Source organism: Dreissena polymorpha, chromosome 4 (genome assembly GCF_020536995.1).
Source record: "Dreissena polymorpha isolate Duluth1 chromosome 4, UMN_Dpol_1.0, whole genome shotgun sequence".
Taxonomy (NCBI): Eukaryota; Metazoa; Mollusca; class Bivalvia; order Myida; family Dreissenidae; genus Dreissena; species Dreissena polymorpha.
In genome coordinates, this window is record NC_068358.1 from 101,971,956 (window position 1) to 101,998,991 (window position 27,036).

Below are 27,036 nucleotides of genomic sequence, written 5' to 3' on the forward strand. Positions count from 1 at the left end.
CATTTTGAGTGGTGGAAGTTCAAGGTCAAGGTCATCCTTCAAGGTCAAAGGTAAAAAAAAAACAACTTTAAAAGCAGCGTTCTCATGAAGCTGCACATTTTGAGTGGTGGAAGTTCAAGGTGAAGGTCATCCTTCAAGGTCAAAGGTAAAAAAAAAAAATCAAAGCGGGGCAATAGGGGGCATTGTGTTTCTGACGAACACAACTCTTGTTTTTATTTTTTTTACCCTACTCATTTGTTCATCCCTTGCTGTTGCAGTCATATCCTGCTGGTAGACCCTACGAAGGAGGAGGAGGATCTGTCCACTGGCCAGCTCACAGTGGTTACTGCAGACGAGGCCATATGTCTGGTGAAGAAACCTGGTGAGTTAACCCTTTGCCACTCAGAAACTCACTTTGACATGTTTGAAGTCGCTTACAAAATCAAAGAAAACTTAAGACCTGTCTTAATAGATTCAAGTTTTAAAGGCTTTATTTCCAAACCTAAGATGCTGATGAGCAGCAAACAGATCATTGCATAAAACCATTTTCCCTTTGCTTATATTTGGTGAGAAAGCCTGATTCTTTAAAGTGTGAGGTGTGTGATGGGAAAATGGGGCTTAATGCATCTGCAGATAGTGTCGTAGCAGATCAGCCAGTGTGGGCAGCACAGGCTGATCTGGGACGTCATTTTTCGCTTTCATGTTTTCTTGGTGTCAAGGAAGTCTCATATTATCATGAATCAATTGAAGGATAAAAATGTCCCCATTCCATCCTTGATCAGCCTGCAGAGATGCCATGAGCCTAGCCTTTACAACCGCTCAAAATATTAGGTTTTTGATTTACTGTTACTCTGTCCATCACATATTATGCAGAACCACAAAACTGTGTAATTATAGGAACACTTTACAATATCAAAGCTTAAATATTGTTACCATATTGAGTTCACCTTTATGTACCAATGTACGCAAGAAGTGATTTGTGCTATTTATGTCTATTTTGAAGATGTAATTGACTAAAGTGACCTTTGGTGATTACCTCTGGACAGGGGTATTGGCATATGACATTTGTAAATCATGTTTTGTGATCAGAAGGTGTCGTATTTATTTATTTTTAGCTTGACTATTAGTTATAAAGTATATATAGTGGAGCTATCCTACTCACCCCGGCGTCGGCATTAGTGTTAGCGTCTCCCTTGGCGTCTGCGTAAGAGTCTGCGTTAGCGTGCAAATGTTAAAGTTTTCGTACTACCCAAAATATTTTCTTTGTCCCTTGACATATTGCTTTCATATTTTGCATACTTGTTTACCAACATGACCTCAACCTATAAACAAGAGCTGACAACTCTATCAAGCATTTTGCTATAATTATGGCCCCTTTTCCACTTAGAATATGCAGCAAATGTTAAATTTTTCGTACTACCCCAACTATTTTAAATGTCCCTTGACATATTGCTTTGATATTTTGCATACTTGTTAACCATCATGACCCCAACCTATAAACAAGAGCAGACAACTGTATCAAGCATTTTGACAGAATTATTGCCGCTTTTATACTTAGAATATGCATATTATTGATAAATCTATGTTAAAGTTTGCGTACTACCCCAAATATTTCCTATATCCTTTGATATATTGCTTTAATATTTTGCATACTTTTTTACCAACATGACCCCACCCTATAAACAAGAGCAGACCACTGTATCAAGCATTTTGACATAATTATGGCCCCTTTTACACTTAGATAATTGAACATTTTGCTTAAATTGCCATAACTTCTTTATTTATGATCACATTTTATTATTACTTTGACAAAACAACACTTACCTGAATGCCACAATGGATTCCACCCAAACAATACCCCACCCCACATAATACCCCCCTACCCCCCCTCAACCTCCCCCCCCCCAATTTTTTTTAAACATTATCAAATAAATAACCACACCCCACATTATACCCCCCTCTCACCCCCTACCCCCCCCCCCCTCACCCACCCCCCATTTTTTTTTAAACATCATCTAATTAATTACCATACCCCACATTATACCCCTCTCTCACCCCTCCCCTCCCCCCCCCCCCCCATTTTTTTTTCCTTTTTTTATTTTTTAAAGATCGTCTAATAAATTATTGAATATGAACAATTTCCCCATGATGGCTTACGTTATACTGTCAAGCACTCGAATAGTCGAGCGCGCTGTCCTCCGACAGCTCTTGTTCTTTTTTTTTTATGACTTTTGGGTTTTCAACTGCATACCTTTATTCAATTTGAACGTCAAATTTACACATCAAAAAACCTTTGATCAATAATAATAGAGTTATCAAGAAAACTGCTGGATGGGTGCTACCATTTTTGTATTCCTTAAAACATTTGAATAAATAAACACAAAAATGGTAGATTAGAGGAAAATTCCAGAATGTTGACTCTACAGCATTTTATTGGAATCTGCGTTATTACAGAACGTGTTAAAGTGGATTAAAAGTGTACAGCTTTTAAAAAATGGAAACAGCTTGAAATTGTTAAAGTGGATCATGATGGCATATAGTACTAATTTTTAGCTCGACTATTATATATGAAATATATATAGTGGAGCTATCCTACTCACCCCGGCGTCGGCGTAAGCGTTAGCGTCTGCGTTAGCGTGCAAATGTTAAAGTTCTTGTTCTACCCCAAATATTTTCTTTGTCCCTTGACATATTGCTTTCATATTTTGTATACTTGTTTACCAACATGACCCCAACCTATAAGCAAGAGCAGACAACTATCAAGCATTTTGTCATAATTATGGCCCCTTTTCCACTAAGAATATGCAGCAAATGTTAAAGTTTTCGTACTACCCTATCTATTTTCAATGTCCCTTGACATATTGCTTTCATATTTTGCATACTTGGTAACCATCATGACCCCAACCTATAAACAAGAGCAGACAACTGTATCAAGCATTTTGACAGAATTATTGCCCCTTTTATTCTTAGAATATGCATATTATTGATAAATCTATATTCAAGTTTGACAAAACAACACTTACCTTACATACCACAATGCACTCCACATAAACCATCCCCCACGCCCCCCCCCCGAACCAGACCCCCCCCCCCACCCCCCCCAAAAAAAATTTTTTTTTGCTTATTTTTGAAAGATCATTTATTAAATGATCACACACACACATTATACCCCCTCCCCCCCTTTTAGTGAAAAGTCTGTTTAGCCAAGAAATGTTGTCCCGATTAGCTTTGGGATGACATTTTAGGCACATGCATTTAGCCCCATTTTCTAAAAACGAGGCTCATATACCTGTATACAGTAATCTCACTGCTTAGCAAATTACCTCAAACTTTCTCAGCTGAGGGACCTGAATGTTTTGGCAATGTTAATAAAAGCAATTTTGAATGTAATCACTTCTTGCAAAATTATGACCCTTATCCTTTTTTTCCAAGAAAGAACAAAATAAAAAGCATTTGGGACACAACTGTATTGGTGTCGAAACACCAATGTTGAGGTAAATCTATGTTGGGACAAGTCTTTATGTAGCTCTCAATTTTTTGTGTGTGCATGTTTAATTTAGATTTAAACCCATTGAGTTAAATATAGTACAATTCTTAGATGCTTTGGGCCACATGCTTGAAAAACTGGGCTTAGTGCATGTGCATAAAGTGTTGTCCCTGCACAGTCCAATCTGTAATAACACTTTACGTACATGGATTAAGCCCAGTTTTCTCAGAACGCGACTCATATTATTTATTATTTTTAAGGTGGAAGTCCACTGAATGACAGACAACTAGCAGAGTGTATCAACCGTGCCTTTTCACGCAGCAAGGAAGTGGTTCGATTAATACACGAGACATTGAATAGTGTGGAGAGATAGTTTTCCCCTTCTTAGATGTGTTCTTTTGTATTAAATTTGAAAAAATGAGTGATGTGTTTCTCTGTCTATTTATCTTCATCTATAATCTTCATTTTAAGTCTTAAATCACAATTCCAGATAAGATTGGGTATCTACATGTATGCAAAATACACGTGGAAAATATCTCAATACACATGAATTAACATTTTAATGAGTTCTATCCACCCTTCACATCGAGATCTACAAATAGGTGTACTGTTCACTTTATTTAAAGTTTATTGAACTAAATCTTTTTTTGTAATGATGAAAACATTAATAAGTTCAAACCAACAGTAACATGTGTTGAAAATACGTAATTGATAAAACTGTAAACAGTGATCGAGTGAAGTCATCAACCGAGGCGTTGAAGTCTAAGAACCTTTGTTAAAAAAAGCACTTAGTGCATTTTAAACAATGAGCATGGTGTCCAGTGTTTTTTGTGAAGACAACATGCAAAATATTGTGTATATGGACAAGAATTTTCCATACGCACACACATTTTTTACCCCTGTGACCTTGACCTTTAACTTAGGGTCCGCGTTTAAGTTTCGAAATCTGCATTTAAGTTTCGAAAAATGCTCATAACTTCTATGTCCCTTGAGATATAACCTTCATATTTGGTATGCATGTGTATATGGACAAGACTTTTCCATACGCACACAAATTTTGACCCCTGTGACCTTGACCTTGAACTTACGGTCCGCGTTTAGGTTTCAAAATCTGCGTTTAGGTTTCGAAAAATGCTCATAACTTCTATCAAAGCGTTTATAGAGGGCATATGTCATCCTATGGTGACAGCTCTTGTTATGCATGAATTCCAAATTTCATGAGTAAATACACTGAAACAAAATATCTTCAGCTCTGTAACATATTTTTACTATAAAATGTTTGCACACTTTATTGCAATATAAAAAAGAAAAGAAGTTAAGTTAAATTAATCCTGTTAAAACAGTATGAAAGATAATCTTAGAAATGGGGCCTGGTAGGTAGGCAAACCTTAATCATTGTGCTCGCTCAGTCTGGCTACTAGCCAGAATAATTGGAAAGTTCATTTGAAGATACTTCCCAAGTCAGATCATGCAAAGTAGTGATGATGCACTTCTGTAACTTGTTAGAGGCATACTTGATAAGTGCTCAAATTAACATCAATATGTGATAAATACGTCATTTATAGACATTTCATTCATAATTAATAAGCTGCGACTGGTCATTTTCAGTGCCTGCAGTGTCCCCGGTACAACTTTAAAAAAAAGTTAAATAGCTAAGTATTTAAATAGTAAAATAACTAAGTATTTATAACAATGAGACATATTTGATAACAATTTGATAAATTATTAACTATTAAAGATAATCTTATTTTTGGTAGTTAACCACGGTTTTTATGTTTAATGTTTTGGTTTTAATTTCTTTATAACCTCAAGACAAAATCTATCCCAAAGAGATGATATTTGTTATTCAGACACTGCAGACTCCCAGTGAAATGGCCTGCAAACATGATCTATTTAACCCTTTGCATGCTGGGTAATTTGTCGTCTGCTAAAATGTCGTCTGCTGAATTTCTAAAATTAGCATTTTCTTCGATTTTTTTTCAAAGAATACTATCAGAATAGCAAACAGTTTGGATCCAGATGAAACCCAAACTGTTTGCAAAGGCCTTCACAACTCGGTTCCCGCACTGTAAGGGTTAATATTTATTTTGTTTACATGCTATCTCATAACTCTTAATTACAGTGAAAACCTTTATTTTCATAGATATTACATTTTGTAGTTATAAAAAAGATGACTTTTTCCTTGAAACGTGAATACGCCATTTTTGGATTTTGAAAAGAAATTCATTTATAATTTTTATCTGTGGTTTTCTGATTTGTTTGTTATACTTGTCTGCGAATGGAAAAAGGGGGTAATTTGGGAGTCTCTTGCAGGATGTGGGTCCTGTTCATCACATATCTAACTGATAATAATAACTAATCCATTGTTATAGGCGATAGTAAGTGGTCCTTGTTGTTGCATGCCAATTAACTAGTAGATTGTAATGATCAGTGAATTAGTGGGACTTGATGACCATTAACCAGTGTTTGAAGCAACAAGGTCAATTTCCAAATAGTTATAGGGTATTCAAATACAATAATGGCCAAACTGAAGACAATCGTACCGTAATTGGCGACAATAAGAGAAAGTGCAAATATTATTGGTTGTAATTAGTGTAAATAAATAAAAGCAGATATACTATTTCAATGAGCTGTTTAGAACGCACTGTCATTTTTTAATTGTGTTTATTGTCTTTGATGCGCTACGTATTGTCTGCAACATCCCTGAAAGACACTTAACACATGAAGTTGTTAACAATAAGCTTCATTATAATGTACAGCTGTGAGGACTTGACACTGCACGCTGACATGTAACGCAGGATACAGGTTTTTCAACACAAGTGTCTACAAAGACTGGGAATCTCCTACAAAGAGCACAAGACCAATCAGTACAGCAGCACTTGTTGGCCCAAAGGAGCTCCTCTGACTGATGATTTTCCCATACACCTGTAACCCCTGTCTCCCTACCTCACTGGTCAAGGTCCCACTTAATGCTCAAAGGTCAAATTTTGCCATAAAACTGTTTCTCCACACTGGAATACTTCATTCATCATGAAATGTTAAAATAATGTATTATACCCTCGCATAACAAGGAAGTCAAACTGTCAGTGGGTGGGTCAGTTAGTTTGTAAGTCTATTGGCATACAATGTTTTAATTACTGTAAGAGTGAATTACTTTTACATTTCTCAAGCAATTTTATATAAAACTGAATTATGTCATCACCATAAACTGCAGATGCACAGTTACAGCACACAGTATGTGCCCTTGAACTTAAACATTTTTATGCATAAAAAGTTAATGGAGCAAATCATTTCCTTATTTATTCATGTGACCAATTTGAAACTCATAATATGTCATCACAAGGAAGTGGTCTCTTCTTAAATGAAAATCAAGTTTAGGCCAAAAGAGTTGTCTCTGATTAGCCTTGACATGAATTCAGCCTAGTTTTTTTCACTTTGAATGATGTTGACCTTGTCAAGTCTTTTGTTAGTTTTCTTCCTCTGCTTTCATGTTCACAATGGGTGGTTTTGGATGATGTCGTAAAGTATAAAATGTTTGTGATTGGTATGAGTGCTGATTTTACCAAAACATTTCATAATTTGTTACAAACATACCCATTGATTGGTATAGTGCTGATTGTATATCAGATATCATTTGTTGTTAGAAATTTCACATTGTCTGTTTACAATACTGAGTCTTTACTGGTAAAGAATATTGCAAATAAAATTTAAAGAAGTATACATGTACCAGGAAATAAAAAAAATAAAGCATGTATTCAATTTATAGCTTGAATTGAAATTTATAAGGGGTGATTCTCATATGTTTAAAATATTGTTGTTGAGATCCTCAATTGTTAAAAATATTGTTACAAACTACACTAACCTGACTGTAGAACAATTCATTGAATTCATAAGATTTTTATCTTTATTTGGGGTTTTATTTTGATATTAGCACTACAATATATTTTTACCTGATTAATTTTTAGCTGGGCTGTTTTCGGAGACATTATCTATATGTCATTATTTATGATCAATAATCTATGGCAATTGCTCTGATGTGCTGTTTAGCTGAATAATGCCCCTTTTGTACTTAAATCAAGATTTGTGTTTGACTATCAAAAATTTAAGTTTGCATTTACCTTTCCTTGCTGTTATTTATAAATGTTCAAGTTTAAATTTAAATATACCTTTCTAACTTACAACAGTTATTTATCTTTGCATCATTTTACTATCAAAGTGGAACAAAAGATGTGCACACTGGCTTGGGACAGCTCTTGTTAATCAATTTAGCCTTGTTCTGGGAAACCAGGGCTTAATGCATGTGTGTAGTGTTGTCCAAGATAAGCCTGTGTAGTCCACTTTCTGGTTTTTGAAGTATTAAACAAAGAATAAATTGTGTATTTGAGGTGGGTGGCGATTCTTACCTCAGCGATCCGGTTTTAATGTCCACTCATAATGCATGCAGGAAAGGTTCGGGATCAGCAGGGGGGGTTTCTTCCAGGTACTTTGGTAACGCCCCCATTCAAGCACACAAAATTAGCTGGAATACGGCACTAGGCTTCACTGTCGCGAGTCAGAAAAGTTAATTCGGAGAGTCCTCACATAATGCAGCCTTAGGCGCAGAAGGACCTCATACACTTAAAAAAACTTCAATATACACTGATGGTTACCATTGTATTACATTTCATCATCCATAGGCAAGAGACCTTAGTCATCTCAAAATACCTGACAGACATCATCATGAGACAAAGATTTAAACAAAAACGTTACATCACCCTCTCAACGTGAAGTGCATGTTGTAAAAAAGTGTAAAGAATAATGGGGGAATATTCACAGACACAAACTGCACATAGGCAGCATGTGAATAGATTTGTGTTCCGTTTTAAACTAAAATAGCAACTACTGTAGTGATTGGTCCCGTGTGTCCAAAAATGAGCACAAGAATGCGTGGGCTTTGTTGAGATGCATTCCACAGCACAATAATTATTGGCTAGCTTTGGGATGCATGTCTGTTAAACACTGTATTATGTGAATTGGGAATAAGACATCAAACTGAGAATGGACATCATTTTGGTGATTTTCTCAAACAAAACTATTCATTTCATGATCTACATATATTTTTGTAATATATTATCTATAATTTAAGCTTAATAAGAAATTTTCCATGAGTTTTTCATTAACAGTGATTGAATTTTTATCATTTAAAGTGTATTTTTAAACCGTGTCCATGCGCTGCATGGACACAGTTTCATTTCATGAGGATTTTTTTTTAAATTAATAAAAAATCCAGTTTTTAAGTAAAATTAAAATGATGCTATTATATATATGCAAGTATATGTTTTAATTATAATTTGTAAAACTAGATAAATACAACAGATAAAACTGCATATTATGCCGTTTTGGTAAAACACAATTTATTCCCAAATTGATGTCTTATTCCCAATTCACATAATACAGTGTTGTTATCAGGTTTCTCATTAAATTGAAACTGAATCTCTGAGTTTTATGAGCCCCAAGTAAAACAGTTTGATACATAGATTTCTTATTATGCTAAATGAAATCAGTGCATTCATAGCTATAGCTATGTTAGCGTTTTTGATGGCTACTACTTTTTCGGCGTAAGCTGTCATAAGCCAGCTTTTCACCTTAGCCTGACCTTTGTAAGTGTCCAATAAAATTCCAATAAAATTTCCCGCGGCTAGGTACGAATGAATACACTTCATTTATTCCATTGGCTGATTTGAGTATACCACCAGAACATTGGAAACATATCCGCGTCTTTGTAACACTGTTTTACTGTATGAAACAATTTTATCTCGAATGAAAAGGCTTAATAGATAGAACAGTTTTACACTCAATTCTCGACTTTAATACAGTTTGTGCGTACACCTTTTATTTTCAGAGTATTACCAGCGCAAGAGCGTTTATACTTAAAAGGCTATGTTCTCATATTTAGTACTTACTTCCTTATTCCTGTCAACATGTTAACATGTAAAAGTATAAAGAGCAATGGAAGCGAGGCCTCACTTTAAAGCATTGCATTTCAACCCGCGAGGTATATCGGGTCAATTCGCGGACATTCAGAGTTTATATACAGGTCATCACCGGAGTTGGCGGCCAGTAAAATAATCGTTATATAATAAAGACGCTATCCGTGAACTAGGTGACCTGGAATTTTCTTTAGACCAGAAATATGTTAAATGAAGATATTCAGCAATATAATTATGGCATGTAAATAATAGATTCTTAATGTGTTTTCAACAATACAATGATAAATATTATTGTTGATAAATTTAACAATAATTATTCGTCCATATTGCCTAATGTACTCAAGTGATATTATGAGCATGTAACAGTTTATAGGTGTCTATCGCAACCGTTGATTATTTTTGATGTTTCTACTTCATATACACTTATATTAATTAATGCAGCATCATCATACTAAAACAATATACCAGAAAGAGAAAAATAATGCATTTGAATATCAACCGTACTTTCGTTTGACAACTGATCATGCGTTTATGAGTTGAACCTAAATTTAGTTTTAGTGCAGATTTGTTCATATGACACAAAGACACGAAATTGTTTTACGGATCATTTCAGCTTACAGGACTGGGTGGGTCACGTAAGAATATCGAATATAAAATATATTTTTATGAACAACTGGTAGCAAGGTGAGTTGCAGATAATTAATCAGTAACCACATTTTAACTAACTATTTTGACCTTTTAATTCTTTTCAGCTCAATTCAACAGTGCAAAATGCCCATAATATCACTTTAAGCATTAGCACGATGATAATTGATACTGTTAATAATCGAATCAAATAGCAATGCCCGACAAACCACTAAAACAGGTTTGTTCGAAGAACGCGCCTATAAATACGGATACTTCTCGTGTGGCCGGTTGACTCATATGTTTAAATTTCACTTCCATTCTTCTTTTGGTTTTCTGTTTTGTATCTATAGGTTTATGACCAGCAATATGTTATAATGTAAAATAAGCCGCGAAAACTCCCCGTAACATCCCGTACTGCGTGTGATGCAGCTAAGAACTGCACAGAAAAAGACATTCGCTATACTTGATCTCATTCATTAAACTATTTACGCCGTATATCTTTTTTAAAGATATTTCTTGTTTTCTCTTAGCCCCAACCTAGTATAGTTTCTTATTTACAGCCTTTTCACCATTTTGGGTACATTATCTATACCTGTACATTAAGGAGTTGCCTCAATTGAGTTCCCTCAATAAAACTAATCAAGAATGAGGCTCATTAGATTTTCCCCAAGGACACAAAGTACTGGGTCTACCCAGGAAACAGACTCAAAAAACGTTCCAATAATCCTTAGGCTTTTTATGCAATCAAACTAAAAGAAATACATTTAACTATGGGTCAGATAAGTTTTGGAAATTTTTAAGCATAACCTGTGTTACATTGATCCTATATCAAACTGTAAGTGTAAAAAAATAAATTGTAGATTTTCTTTTCAGAGATTCAGGTTGGTACGGTGTAATGCTCATTTTTGCTTTTCATTTCCACATTGTATTACCAGGGTTAGTGATAAAAGGGAATTGTGGGCATGTTCATAAGTATCTTTATTGTGCATGATTCCTGATTGATTCCGGTGAAAGAAAAGTATCTTCTACTTTCATTTTTTATTTTCATTTTTGCAAAAAAATATTTTTTCCAAATCTCTCTTAACATGAAATTTGTTCCTAGCTGTCAATTTATTTTGTAGCATGAAAAGGATGTAAAATATCAATTATGTTAGTGAGCATTCAGTTTTTCTAAATATAAATAACTAAATGATATTGACTGTTTGTTTTTTTATTTCCCCCAGTCTATACTGGGGAACATATTGTTTTTGCCCTGTCTGTTTGTTGGTTTGTTGGTTTGTTTGCGTTAAACTTTAACATTGACCATAACTGTTGCAATATTAAAGATAGCAACTTGATATTTGGCATGCATATGTATCATGGAGCTGCAGATTTTGAGTGGTGAAAGGTCAAGGTCATCCTTCAAGGTCAAAGGTCAAATATATGGGGGGGGGACATAGTGTTTTACAAACACATCTTGTTTTTACTTGGTATTAACCTTTTTTCAAATTTGGTAATAGTTAACTTGAATTGATAACACACTTGAATCATGAACATTTTTATACATCTAACTCATCAATTAGTAAACAATATAGCATTACCATACATTTCCTTTGTCTCAAACCTTCCAGGATATTGAAAGGCGAGAATATAATTTTTCATTGATGTATAAAACAAAGTTTACTAGAAACAAGAAATATATTTAAAAAAGATATACGGCGTTGATTGTGGTCGATGTTTATGAACGATCAAAAGTTATCTCTATGAGATAAAAAGTAGTGGATGCCTTTTTTCTGCGCAGTTCTTAGCTACATCATAAGCAAATCAATTACGGGGTGTTGCGCCAGATTTCGTGGCTTATTTTGCTTTATGTGATATTATTACTCAGATATCTATATTTACAGAATAGAAAAACACAAGAAACATGAAAATAAACGAGTGCATATAGGTCAGCTGGCAATACTCGAATCTTATTTAATTGCATAATTATAGTATAGCGAATTATTGTGCTCATGCTTAATAAACTGGTCTAAATGGATAAATATTTCTAATTAATTTTATCAAAATTGGTCCTTATCATGCAAATGTTGAAACCATATTAAAAATCGATGATTGACATACCACAATAATATCGCCGAATATCTTTATTTAGTATCTTTCTGATCAAAACAGACTTCAAGTGCACAAAGTTTACGAGATGGCGTTTATATAAAGATTTCTGCAACTGACCGCAAACTGACCTTGATACCTTGCGGATTGGAATGCAATGCATTACAGTCACTACGTTATTGTCAGTAAGACCGGTGTAACACAATGATCGTAAACCCCTTCTATGAACTCCGGTGATGAACTGTATATAAACTCTGACTTTCACAAATGGCCGCGCATTGACCCGAAACCTCGCGGGTTGAAATGCAATGCAAGTAAGTACTAAATATGACAACATAGCCTTTAGTATAAACGCTTTTGCGCTGGTAATTCTCTGAAAATAAAAGGTGAACGCACAAACTGTATTTATGTCGAAAATTGATTGTAAAACTGTTCTATCTATTGAGCCTTTTCATTAGAGATAAAATTGTTTCATGCAGTAAAACAGTGTTACAAAGACGCCGATATGTTTCCAATGTTCTGGTGTTATACTCAAATCAGCCAATGGAATAAATGAAGTGTATTCATTCGTACCTAGCCGCGGGAAATTTTATTTGAGTATTATTGGACACTTACAAAGGTCAAGTCAGGGTGAAAAGCTGGCTTAATACAGCTTACGCCGAAAAATAGCAAATTAGGTAATTAATTTGAGCCCCTCTCCATCCCCAGAAAAAAGGCATTAATGGTCATTCCATGTAGTATTTTTAACACACCAGAGATCTATCTATCAATATTAAAAATGATGCTTTAATATACTAGTAACAACATTTCATGAAGCGAGTGTCATTATTTTTGAAACAGTGTTCCCTGGACTACAGCACTAAATGGAATGACACCGCATTAATTATGTAACTGGCTTAAGTCATTGTAAACTATATCTGGTCACAAAGTGGTCATGGGTTCACATAAGATCATGCTCGAATAATTTATTACACAAGATTTGACATATATTTATGTCCACTTCTGGTTTCACCAAAAGAACACTAAATTGCATTGTCTCTTATTAGGGACACTTCACTTATGCAATGAAACTGATCATAATCTGTGCGTAGAAGTTAATTGTAAAGTAATGTTTGTTTATACTAAGGCAATAAACACAAAATTACAGCTTAATTTATGCAGACAGTTGTTACCACTATCAAACAGTTATAACTGCATATTGCAAGCCTTGTTTTTGAATCATCAATTAATAATAGCGTTTTGATAATTACTAAAATTGTGAATGTGAAACATGTGTATTTTATGTATTTATATTTTTTACAGAAAATAATAAATGCTTGGATATCAGTAAAATGGATATTACAATTGCAAACTCTTTATTTGTATATTTAACAGCTCTTTTTCCAAACATCTCCAAAAGTCTTATTTAGGAAAAAGACAGCTTATTATTATTATTATATTAAGCATTAGATTTGTCCATCTGCAGTTGCGTTCATCTTTTGGTCAGAAGGATTGGTAGTGGTGATGGTGTTGGTGTTGGTGTGATGATGATGATGATGATGATGATGATGATGATGATGATGATGATGATGATGATGATGATGATGATGATGATGATGATGATGATGATGATGATGATGATGATGATGATGGTAGTGATGATGATGATGATGATGAAGCAGAAAGTGTGATTTAGGTAAAATTTTAATTAAACACTAACTATATCACTATTATATGAAGTTTGAATAAGACATCAGTCTTGGAATAATATGTGTTTTTATGCCCCCGCATCGAATGATCGGGGGTAATTATATTGTTTTTGGTCTGTCTGTCTGTCATTCTGTCTGTCTGTCTGTCTGTCTGTCGTTCTGTCCCAAAACTTTAACCTAGGTTAAAGTTTTGCAATATTGAAAAACTTTTGCAATATTGAAGATAGCAACTTTATATTTGGCATGCATGTGTATCTCATGGAGCTGCACGTTTTAAGTGGTGAAAGATCAAGGTCATCCTTCAAGGTCAAAGGTAAAAAAAAAAGCAAAGCGGCGCATTAGGGGGCATTGTGTTTCTGACAAACACATCTCTTGTTATTTATAAAATATTACATTCAGTTTTCTTGTGTTTTTTATAGGATTTTATTAAATCCTTAAATAATGAAACCGTGTCAATGTGTGCATCCAAATAGAGTCAAAATGAATAAAAAATTACCATCACTGTTAATGAAAAGGGCATATAAAGTGTTTATTTATTATTAACTGTATAAACAGAATTATACACAAATATATTAAGAACATGCAACCAACAGTTGTGTTAAAGAAAATAAAGATAAAGATAATAAGCAAGATGATGTCCATTCCATGCTTGATGTCTTATTTAATGTATTCAAACATTTTTTCCCACACCATGTGCCTTTTAAAGTGCAACAAAAACTACTAGCCCAGTATTTTGAAGTCACATGAATTTGTTCTCAATTCCCCATGCCCATCATACAAATTACTACAGCATTTGACACTAGCAGTAACTGGGTTTATCTTCCGCAGCCATAAACCTGCTGATTCAATGAACCAGAGATTTAAAAAAATCTTGTCTGCATCATTTAGCAACTGAAGCTGCAACATGATGGAGTTTAAAAATATTCTTCAATTTATGTATGTATTATTCATTTAATGTTTTAATTTTGCCAAAATTAAGCAGATGTGGAGTTTCTTGTATTAAGTGTTATTTTTTTTTATGAATTCTTAATTATTTTTTTTAAAGATAACCTGTCCAAAGCTTTCTAAATGGACCCTTTACTTATGCTGATTTCATCTTGGCCAGTATGCATCTGTATAATTATCTTGATTTGATAAGTGAAATTATATATCAAAATTATGTCACATATAAATTATCTATATGCTTGTTATTGTATTTGTTATCAATGCACTATGTATACCACTGTTAAATACCAGATTATAAAGTTGTTTGACAATGTCAAACGTTGAGGCAGCTGAGTAAATTTTTCTCTCACTGTAAGAATATTTGATTTTTGTTGTGGGTGATATTTGATATTTTTGTATGCCTTTAGAAAGTTATTTTGTTCCTTGTTAATTAGTTTTCAATATGCTTTGACATTGGAGCGTACATTTGCATTTGGACATACACACTGTAAGTTTGCGTTTTAAGCTGCTTTAACATTTAAATGATCCTGGGTCTGGGAAAACCTGGGCTTCATGCATGTGTCTTAAGTGTTGTCCCAAATAAGCCTGCGCAATCAACACAGGCTAATCAGAGGCAACACTTTCCGCTTAAAATGCATTTTTACTAAGAATACACTTCCTTCAAAAGAAAAATACAGGGGATAGTTTCATCCCTTGTTGGCCTATGCATACTGCCCAGGCTTATCTGGGAGGACACTTTACAAATGTGCATTTAAACCAGTTTTCCCAAATCGAGGCTCAAATATATCTCCAGTTGATCAAAAAGGGTTATTTAAATACTATTGACAATAACAACAATTTAGACGTATGATAGAGAAAATTAACATTCTTTTTTGTTTGCTTCTTAATTTTAATATCAACTCAAATACGAAACTGTGAAGGACTATTTTGCATACATTTTTTTAATTATTGCATGTGTATTTAAAAAATACAAACCATTTACACAATACTTCTACAATACCATAATGTAATATGAAAGAAGATTTGAGCATAGAATTTGCTAATATTTAACCCTTTCAGTGCGGGAACCGAATTTTGAAGGCCTTTGCAAACAGTTTGGATCCAGATGAGACGCCACAGAACAGGGCGTCTCATCTGGATCCAAACTGTTTGCTATTCTGATAGTATTCTTTGAAAAAAAATCGAAGAAAATGCTAATTTTAGAAATTCTGCAGACGACAGTTTAGCAGACGACAAATTTCCCAGCATGCAAAGGGTTAAAAACAATGTTAAGTGCATAGCTAGTATTACATCTCTGTTATGAAACATAAAACTTATTAGACATCATTAAATTTTGTAAGGTTGAAGAATTTATCAATTTTCTGTTGTTGTAAAAACTGGAATAATCCTTGTCATATAAGCAAATTTTGTTGTAATTGATTTTGTCCTTTGTTTTTAGTGGTGTAATATTCACAATTATTTTAAACTACTATTATTATAGTATATTGTTATTTAATTAAGTCACGGGCCTGAGCGCCACCTCGGAAGTTGCATTGGCTCAGTTATTAATGCATCTCAGAAAGAGGTGGTGCCCGTGATTAACCGCCGTGTAAGTCTTTCAAAAGGTCTTGTCAGGTTATTTATTTACTGGAATAAAGGTACTATAAAGTAATGAACATCTATTTATTGATTTTATGAGGACACTTTCACATTAAAACTGTTTTAATTTGGCTTACTTGGAACCTACATGCTGATTGCGAGCATTTGTGATCACTGTTCATCATGAAACTTGATCAGGAACATTAATTTCTCGGTCAAATTCTAAAGTGGTAACAGTTTGTTCATAAACGTGGGCGGCCTTTGGGCAGGCAGTATTCTTTATATGACTTTTTAGAATCTTTGTTGAGGCTCTAGAAGTAACATATTTTACTTGGTTGAATTCTATAATGGTAACAGTCCATCGAAAAACATGGCTGTCACGGAGAAGCACATTTATCCTGGTATCGTTATAATAAAGCTTTGTGAACAATCTAAAGGTATCATTTATTGTCAATATTTATGACATTTACCCACATTAGTTGTTCTAATGCTATATCCATATATTTCAAATGGTTCCGATCCATTGAAAAACATAGCTGCCATAGGCCGGGTAAGTTTTCCTCAAGTTGCTATAGTGAAACCTTTTGAAGACTCTTGAAGTCACCTTTGTGCCCAATTTTCATGAAAGTTGCTCAGACCATTTATTCTAATAATATCTCGGCCCAGTTTGAAAATATTTCCAGTCCATTTAAAAACATAGCTACAAGTTGACAGGGTTTTCCTCCTAAGGCTCTATAATAATGAAACCATTTAACAATTTAGAAGTAACATGTTTTGCTTAATCAGTATAAAATTTATGAAAACCTATGACATACTCATTTATCAGCCAAATTAAAAAACTGTTCATGGTTAAAAGCGAGGTAGCCTTTTTTTAACCCATTTATGCCTAGCGTCCTGAAAAAAGGCCTTGGCAAACAGCGTAGACCCAGATGAGACGCCCCATGATGCGGCGTCTCATCAGGGTCTGCGCTGTTTGCTTTAAGGAATTTCTGTAAGAAATATTTTTAATATAGAAATAAAAATACTAGACATCCCTAATTTTGGAAATAAATTGATCCAATTTAGAAGGATGGGAGAGTCCACTAGGCATAAATGGGTTAATACAGTCATCACAAAAGCTGCATAGAACAGTTTTGTTCCATTCTTTGGTTCTCAGGTGAGAGGCCTTGGGCCCTCTTGTTATCCCCCGCCATAGGCGGAGGGATATTGTTTTGGCCTTGTCTGTCCATCCGTCCGGCACTTTTGTGTCAGGAGCAATATCTTGGAAGTGCTTTGGCGGATTTCATTAAAATTTGGTATGAGTATATATATGTATAAGAGAATGATGCACGCCAAATGGCATTGTACACCATCTGTTAATAACACAGTTATGGCCCTTTGTATCTTGAAAAAATGTTGTTTGTGTGTCCGAAGCCATATCTTTTAAGTGCTTTGACGGATTTCATTGAAACTTGGTATGAGTATATATATGGCATTGTATCAGGATGATGCACGCCAAATGGCATTGTACACCATTGGATAATAAAGGAGTTATGGCCCTTTGCATCTTGAAAAAATGCTTTTTTCGTGTGTCAGGAGCCATATCTTGGAAGTGCTTTGACGGATTTCATTGAAAGTTGGTATGAGTATATATATGGATAAGTGGATGATGCACGTTGGCGTTGTCCATCCATCCAGAAAAATGTTGTGTCCAGAAGTATATTGGCTTGTTTATTATTCTTTTGTGGACCAACTATCAGTATTCCTCATGGCATTGGTACAGCAGAAATCAGATGAATAAAAACAACATGCTTAGAATGTATCAAGAGATAAACATATTTTAAATGTTTCAATATGAGCTGATATGACATTCAATTAATCATTTAGTTTACAGTATGCCTTAATGAAAATGAGCAACATTTTTTTTTTTTTTTTTATCTGATGTATCTTTAGTATGAGACTTAACTACAATGGTTTTCTTCCCAAGTAACACTTGAGAGAGTTTTAGTTTCACTAAACTAGTTTCAGTTTCACACAGTTTGTTTCCTAGTATACTCTTATCCCTCTTAAAAGCAAAGTGAAAATGGCTATATGCAGCAAGCATAAAACCAAAACAGCCTGCAAGTAATTTGCAGTCTGTTCAGGTTTATTCTGTTTGCTTCTCATCAGTATCTTAGGGTTGGACATGAAGCCTGTAAATCATGAATTTAGTGTGAAAGCTCGTACATTTAAAGGGGTAAAGGATAAAGAAAATTCCAACACAACACTTATTTAGTTTAAAGTTTTCAAGTGCGTGCAATAAGACAATTGGAGACTGGGTGATTGAAGCCCGTGCAGCACATGCAGCCATGCAAGTTACATGAACTCGGCTCGTTCCATTGGGCCTTTTCCTGATATCACTTAAAAAACAGAAGAAAATAATTGTACACAAACAATTTTATATTGTTGCTTTCAGAGGGAGCTTTTTTTTATATGACTACTCTGAATGGGAGGTAAAACTTTGAGTCCAAAATAGTACAAATTAGTATGAATCACCAACCGCCAGGGCGGATTATGGCATTTTCTTCTCACATTAATTTATAAAACAATGGTGAAAATCCTCTTGTCATTTAACACACATTTGAAATAATTCCACACACATGAGTATTAAGTAGTACTGGACCTAAAAATATATATTTGGGCCTTGTTCTGTGAAAATGGGGTTTAATGCATTTGCATGAACTGTTGTCCTAGATTAGCCTGTGTAGTTCACACAGGCTTATCAGGAACAACACTTTTTGCTTTAATGATTTTATTTAAAAGAAAGTCTTTTAGCAAAATTCAGTTAAGGCATAAAATGTCACCCCACACAGGCTAATCTGGGACGAAACTTTACGCACATGTATTAAATAACCCTTTACACAGAGCGCTGTTTGTTTTACTTAAAGTAGAAAGTACGAAATGAAAGAGAAATGAAAGAGAAATGAAAGAGAAATGAAAGAGAAATGAAAGAGAAATGAAAGAGACTTCAGATGTGACCAATCTGTTCATTAAGTGGTAATTTACCGACAACTGATTTTGATGTGTTTTAAATGTTTTGTTTTTAGCATTTAACTTCAAGCTCACATGAACTTACTACACTGTAACTCAAATATAGCGCTCTCTGTTATAACGCTGAATCCAATATAACGCGAGTGGGTCATGGATCCCGTTTTTTCTCCAACCTTCCATATCTGATTCAAATCCATGTTATGCAACTTCATGTATTTTCAGACAATTTAAAGATGGCGGCGGTCACATCTTGATTGCTTTATTCAACTCGCTTCGAGGTTAAACAACACCGACAGCTAATTGGTGTTAATCGTTTGTGTAATGTCAATAAAGCATTAAAGGTGTGAAAAATTCGCCTGCCAGTGTTTATTACATGTATTCCCTATCAGAGCGGTTCGGTGCGCTTATTTCAATAAGTTAAGTGCAAGCGGGATAATTATAAAATAAAAGTTATTCAAAACGATAAAAACATTCTTACTTTGATATGATTGCAGTTTGACTATATTAAAGGAGCGGCTTTGAAATATACTGTGCACAGTATAAAACAAGTTTTTCTGTCATTTCATTATCATTCTAGTATTTAGTCTTTTAATCTTTCAGTTCGTGAACGAGAAATTCATTAAATAATCCAGACGATTTATATACATGCTAACACAGTGTAATTGTTAACAGAGATTCACTTTTATTTTTTCTCGGTATCAGAAAGTCCCCGGAAAGCATGTTCTTTGCATGACGGTGTATGATGCAATAAAAAATTTCTTTGTACATGTATCGTATTGCATTCAATCTAAATTTAAATTCGCTAGTCCAATGAAAGCTCTGCTCCATTATGCACTGTTCTCTTTACACTTCTGAAAATGGCGTATGCATATAGTTGTGTTTGTGAAATTCATAAACATATTTATCGTCATAAATGTTCAAGATTATTATTTTTTTAAGTGATGTTGTAACTTGATTGGATTATCGGATAAATGTGATAAATGTTAGAAAAGTGGTATGTATACTGTTATCGATACGATTCGGTTTATATGCATGTATTTGCGGATGACAACACAGCATGGCAATACACAGGACCTATATTATAGGCTATACTATACCTGTTTTTATAGCCCCCTGCAATAAATGAGCTCAAAACTTATAACGCAGATCCGTTTATAACACTGTTGCGTGGCTTGGACCCCGTCATCCGCGTTATATTGGAGTTACAGTGTATAACAATTATTATGGTGCTTTATCCCAGGTGGTTGATCTAGGACCATCTTGGCCCTGTTGTTAACAATTTAAGATTCCAATATTAGGCCTCATCCCTGTCTTAATAATACAATTTTCTTTAAATTGTCAAACTTCATGTAAGCGGTTTATATGGTTTATATTCGTGTCAACGGCCAAAAAAGGTCAATAAATATTGATGGTTATCAAAGCACTTTGATAAAGAAAGTTTTACAACCCTACCATAACATGAACTCTTAAGTACTTGCTATATGTATATTGTTATCAATACATATGAGATTTGGTACGATATATTTAACAACATTTATCATACCACCACATTGATATCTGCCTGATATATTTTTTTATATCGTGGTCAACAGGAAGTTCTTGTATCAGTCATGTGTGGAGGATGGTTATATTAATCCAAATCAACTGTAAAGTACTCATTTTTAGTAAAATCAAATCACATTCAACAAAAAAAAACAATTTGATATAAAGATGTAATATATTTTAAACACAAAATGCAACACAAACTGCAAAAAACATTTTTAACAAATATTAAGCGCAAGTGCTCATTACGTCTTTATTAACATGTCAAACGACAAAAGTCATATACCTTCCCGCTAAAACTGCAGCTTTTCAGCGATTTTTTTCACTGTTTCTTCAAAATCGGGGAGGTAGAGGTATGATAAAAAGAAAAACAGGTTACTGCCTGATCTTTTTGTAATATATCAGGCTTGGCATGAATAAAATAACGACTTGGCAAGCCTTGCCGTTATATTATTCTAAGCCTTGCCTGATATATTACAAAAGATCAGACAGTAACCTGTTATTATCCCCCGCCATAGGCCGAGGAATATTCCCCCCGCCATAGGCGGAGGGATATTGTGTTGGCTTTGTCGGTCCGTCCGTCCGTGTTTCCGTCCGTCCGGAGCCATATCTTGGAAGTGCTTTGGCGGATTTCATTGAAACTTTGTATGAATATATATTTGGATAAGAGGATGATGCACGCCAAATGGCATTGTACACCATCTGTTAATAACGGAGTTATGACCCTTTGTATCTTGAAAAAATGCTTTTTAATATAAGCTTTATCTCCATTACACATGAGCCAGAGCCATGAAACTTGCCATAGTTGTTCTCAATCATCTGGGGTTGCTTTACATTCAACACCCATAATCCTAGGGGTTAAGGTCAAGGTTACACATTGAGGTTAAAAGTCACAAATTTGATTTATTTGGTGGGGGATATCAATTCAACGAATTTGCTTGTTCTCTATGTAATTGACCCTTGTTCTGTGAAAACAGGGCTTAATGCTTGTGTGATCTGCACAGGCTTATCAGGGCCGACCATTTCCACTTGTATGAATTTTTTTAATTAAAGAAGTATCTTCTTAGCGAAAATCCAGTTAAGGCAGAAAGTGTTGTTTTGAAAAGCCTATGCAGACTGCACAGGCTAATCTGACACAACACTTTACACACACGTATAAAGCCCTGTTTCCCACAGTGCTACTCAGTTATAATAACCACATGTTAAACAAACATAAAATGCTTTGCCGTTTTGTTTTTCTGAAAGGCAAAGTATAAGCCCTCTTCTTTTGACCCCATAACCAGTTCCCTGTGTATTATTCCCTTATTACTTGCCATCCAGTCGGGGTCAAGGTGCAGGAACTCTTATCACGTTTGATGAACTTACAGAAAGTCAGCTGCAGAGAGAAGAATATGAAAATATGAATGAACCTCACTCTAGGATATCGATGTTTAATGCATGAGCATAAATTGAGTCATGTTCTGACAAAACTGGGCTTAATGCATGTGCGTAAAGTGTTGTCCCAGATTAGCCTGTGCACAGGCTAATCAGGGACGACACTTTCCGCTTCAATGGTTTTTTTTGTTTAAAGGAAGTCCCTTTTAACCGAAAATCTAGTTTAAGCGGAAAGTGTCATCTCTGATTAGCCTGTGCGGACTACAGGCTAATTTGGGACGATACTTTACGCACATGCATTATGCCCAGTTTTCTCAGAACAAGACACAAATTGTTTCATAGTTAAGCCAGTACAGTCTTCACAGGCTTATCATGGATAACACTTTTAGTATTTATGGTATTTTGTGTTTATAGGTTGTCTTTTCTTAGCAAAAGTCCCGTTAAGGCAAAATGTGATGTCCATGATTAGCCTGTGCAGACTTCACAGGCCAATCTGGGATGACACTTATACACATGCATTAAGCCCCTTTCTCCTAAAGTGTGGCTCAAATTTAGGATTGGATATATTATGTTGCATTAATATTACACTATGCTAGTCCTGAGCCCCACAACAATATAGCTATGTCATATATTAATAGACAGAAACGTATAGCCATGCCTTGCAGTTTTTTCAAAGGTTTGGAGATATTCTCTTGACTTATGTGGCATGTGCTTTTTGTTGACCACAACATATATAAACCCATGATAGGTAAACTAAGTTATTGGGCTGTTTGGTTAGCCCACATGTTTGTAGGCTTGCTTCTCACCTTGGAGACCTTGGTTCAATTCCCGTTCCTTACACATCTGAGATTGGTTTGTGGCCACCATACAGGACAGGTGGGACTCTTATAAGGGAGAGTACTCTGATTTCCCAACCAAGCAACACAAAATCACATCAAAATTGAATAACATTTGATAAATGATAACATTCAACAATTGTTTTTACTTTTGCAATTCTATTAAGTTTATTATACGTTAATTATACTTTGGGTCTTGACATAATGCAACCTCGTAACTTTGAAATACACACTCCATTTTTTTATTTATAAAAGTTTTTTGCTAAGTAATTTTTAGACTAAGGTAAAGTTTATTTGCCTATATTTTTCATAAATAAATGAATATATAACGTTGAATTGAAAATATAACATACATTTAATTTACTTATTTTAAGTCTGATATTTGTCTAATCAGCTAACTTATAGTACGTTCAGACTCCATTCTAGAAAATAAATCATCATCCTTATATATATTACTAGATATTGTTGCAAGATGTCTAACTTAGCGTCCACAGTAATGTGGTATTCATGAGACTTCAAATTGAAAAAAAAGAAATTGGTCAACCACTAGAAAATTTGCAAACTTCTGCCATGCATTCTTGATACAGTTTTTCTGCTATACTTAATCTGTCCTTGATTTTGTTTCCAATAGATTTATGGATCCCACCTTGGTGTGCAGCAGAATTATGTTTTTTTCTTAATTGTTCCTATTAAAACCTTTCATGAACATTTCATGAAGAATTAATGACAGTCAGACATTTTAATGCTTTAAATAAGAGTAACGAGTTTAAATTTAAAAAAAGGTCAAGGTAGAACATGAATTAATTGTCCCACAAAGATATCATGTGATGTGAAAGAATTATTACATTACGTAGAATTCAAAAGTACAGTAATTGAGCTCCATGTGCTCACTGTAACAACACCATCAAAATGCTGAAATAAGAAACATGATACAAACCTGTTTAACAATTGGATTCCTTAATGCATCATGTATTGACAATGTGAAACCAAGTGATTGACAGTTTATTGCCATGGATATCTGATATTGTGGAGTGATTGGAATGATTCAGAATCGTTGTAGAGATGCTATAGTTTTGCAAATCCCTGCTAATGGTAGCAATTGCAGCAATTAATTAAAGCAGTATTTTCAATATGAGCTTAAATTCATTTCATATATGTTTAAAAACGTATGAAAATATTTGTTGTTGTAAAAAGAAGGCAGCATGAACGGAGCTAGACAATACTCTCCGATTGCCTTACTTGTCACTATCACATGGAAATAGTTTAATTTAATCCGCGGCTATCTTAAAAAACTTTAGACTTATGTGACTTACTTTCCAACAGTATATTTTGTGCATAGAACCGTGCCAATCGCAATGAACATAGCTCATCATAATATGTGTTAATTATATACTAATTTCCATATTAAAATGCATGCAGAGTCATTCATTTGTATTTTTATGAATGCTTATCTAGGTATTATATATTTAAATTTGATAGCTCACATACTTGACATCACACCTTAATAACTAATATAAGTTTCAACTTATTTCTTCTATGGACATATCTTGGACCGGAGTTGATCATGAATACCACATACAACAACATGCTTTTTTATTGTGTAAGTAGTAAATTTGCCGTTTTGATTATCAAGTTGTGACCATGAGCTAAATGAATAATAATCATTTTCATACACCAATATTTTATAAACCGCAGTCAGAGTTTAAAGGTTTGGATATGTTTTTTTGCAGAACTAGTTTAAATAGTTTTAATTACATAAACAAGTTATACAATATTAAATGAACAGAATGATCTTTAGTTGGAAATGTTGTATTTTTAACCAGGTTTTCTGAAGGAAAAAACTTGTTATTAGTTTGGCAAATGTCGGCGGGCCGGCTGGCAGGCGGGCTGGCGGGCGGGCCAAACAAGCTTGTCTGGGCAATAACTTTGTTGTTCATTGTGAGATATTAAAATCATTTGGCACATTTGTTCACCACCATTGTGTCGCGCGAAAGAATTACGTCAATATCTCCAAGGTCAAGGTCACACTTTGAGTTCAAAGGTCAAAAATGGCCATAAATGAGCTTGTTCAGGCCATAATTATGTCAGTCATTGAGAGATTTTAAAATAATTTTGCACATTTGTTCACCATCATTGGAGGGTGTGTCACGCGAAAGAATTACGTCAATGTCTCCAAGGTCAAGGTCGCCACAGCTAAAAATAGATTGATTTTGAAACAAGGGGGGTAACTTTTAGTAATGCACATTTTGAGTTGGTATCCCTTAATCAGACTTTTTTTTTCAAATTGAAAACCTGGTTTTGTGACAATTTTGTCCCTTGTTATTACATGCTATACCCTGTTTCCCATGTAATACATTTTTGTACAACCATAACATATTTTTTTTTTATTACACATTTGTTATACAACATTTTTAAGCGTTTTCATTGGCTTAGTTTTCGTTTATTGACCAATCGCATTTTGTTATTTTGCTGAAATGACGTTGCAACGTCAAATGACGTCACAAAATGTAAACAACATTCAGGATTTATCATTATGTTTGCGTAAATATTTATTTGATATGCTCATTTAAAAGCATGTGATAAAAGAGATCTGATGCTTGTTGTCATATCATACCATATTTTATTAAACTCATCCAGGAAATTCGTTAGTAAGCTCCCCAAAGGCTTGCTTACTAACAAAATTCCTGAACTCGTTTAATAAAATATGGTATGATAAGACAACTAGTGCCAGATTCTATATTTATGTAAATTTTGCATAACATTTTTCCTGAAGACTGTTAAGTCAATTCTCTTCATGAAACCTGTCATGTGTGCTGTTTCCATTTCCAAAGTGTCTGAGCACATTTAAAACACTCACTCAACCAGTCAGGAAGTAGACATGCAAACATTTTTTTTATGAACACATAATAGAGAAAAGAGTTAATTGATTTGCTATAAATTAAGGTTTGCTTGTGACCTGCTTGATGTGGAACTTTGCTCATTTCATTAATTTTCTTCTGACCAGCACCAATCTTCACAAAAAAATTACCACGTTCTCCAGTGTAAAAGGCGCACCTTTTTATACCCCACAAACGAAGTTTAGGGGGGTATATAGGAGTGAGCTTGTCTGTTGGTCTGTCGGTCGGTTCGTGTTAAGTGTCCGCTCTCTATTTCAAGTAGTTTTCATCCGATCTTCACCAAACTTGGTCAGAAGTTGTATCTACATGATGTCTAGGCCAAGTTCGAACATGGGCCTTGTCGGGTCAAAAAATAGGTCACAGGGACACCAAGTGCGTTTTAAACATTCAGCATGTTGTCTGCTCTCTATTTCAAGTAGTTTTCATCCGATCTTCACCAAACTTGGTCAAAAGTTGTATCTAGATGATTTTAAGGCCAAGTGCGAACATGGGCCTTGCCGGGTCAAAAACCAGGTCACAGGGTCACTAAGTGCGTTTTAAACATTCAGCATGTTGTCCGCTCTCTAATTCAAGTAGTTTTCATCCGATCTTCACCAAACTTGGTCAGAAGTTGTATCTAGATGATGTCTAGGCCAAGTTCAAACATGGGCCTTGCCGGGTCAAAAACTAGGTCAAGGGGTCACTTGGTACGTTTTACACATTGAGCATGGTGTCCGCTCTCTATTTCAAGTAGTTTCAATCCGATCTTAAAGGGGCCTTTTCACAGATTTTGGCATATTTTGAAGTTTGTCATTAAATGCTTTATATTGATAAATGTAAACATCGGATCTTAAAAGCTCCAGTAAAAAATCAAGAATAAATTTAAAAAAGGAAAAAAAAGTAGCCAGTACCAGGGCTTGAACCAGTGACCCCCGGAGTCCTGGAATTAGTCTGAAGTAAAAACGCATTAGCCCTCTCGGCTATTCCGCCGGATATACACAATGGAAGTATTTTATACCTTATATAAGCAATCTTCGT

The 27,036-nt window shown here is 34.6% G+C and overlaps 2 protein-coding genes across 7 annotated transcripts in view; both read left to right on the forward strand.

Moving 5' to 3' along the window:
* LOC127877222 (exosome complex component RRP43-like) overlaps positions 1-3,887 on the forward strand; it is a 32,025-nt gene extending 28,138 nt beyond the window's left edge. For both annotated transcript variants that reach the window (XM_052422900.1, XM_052422899.1), the window contains 2 exons: positions 258-361; positions 3,727-3,887. In XM_052422900.1, the coding sequence (XP_052278860.1) occupies positions 258-361; positions 3,727-3,839 (217 nt within the window). In that variant the 3' untranslated portion in view covers positions 3,840-3,887. The remainder of the gene's footprint in view (positions 1-257; positions 362-3,726) is intronic.
* A 10,744-nt stretch (positions 3,888-14,631) lies between these two features.
* Positions 14,632-27,036, forward strand: part of LOC127877340 (P protein-like) — a 43,566-nt gene continuing 31,161 nt past the window's right edge. For 2 of the 5 annotated variants that reach the window (XM_052423076.1, XM_052423081.1), the window contains exon 1: positions 14,633-14,774. In XM_052423076.1, coding sequence (XP_052279036.1) covers positions 14,743-14,774 — 32 coding nt within the window. In that variant the 5' untranslated portion in view covers positions 14,633-14,742. Of the gene's footprint in view, positions 14,775-15,016; positions 15,271-27,036 lie in introns of those variants that run through there. The other 3 variants (XM_052423077.1, XM_052423078.1, XM_052423079.1) reach the window with 3 other exon arrangements.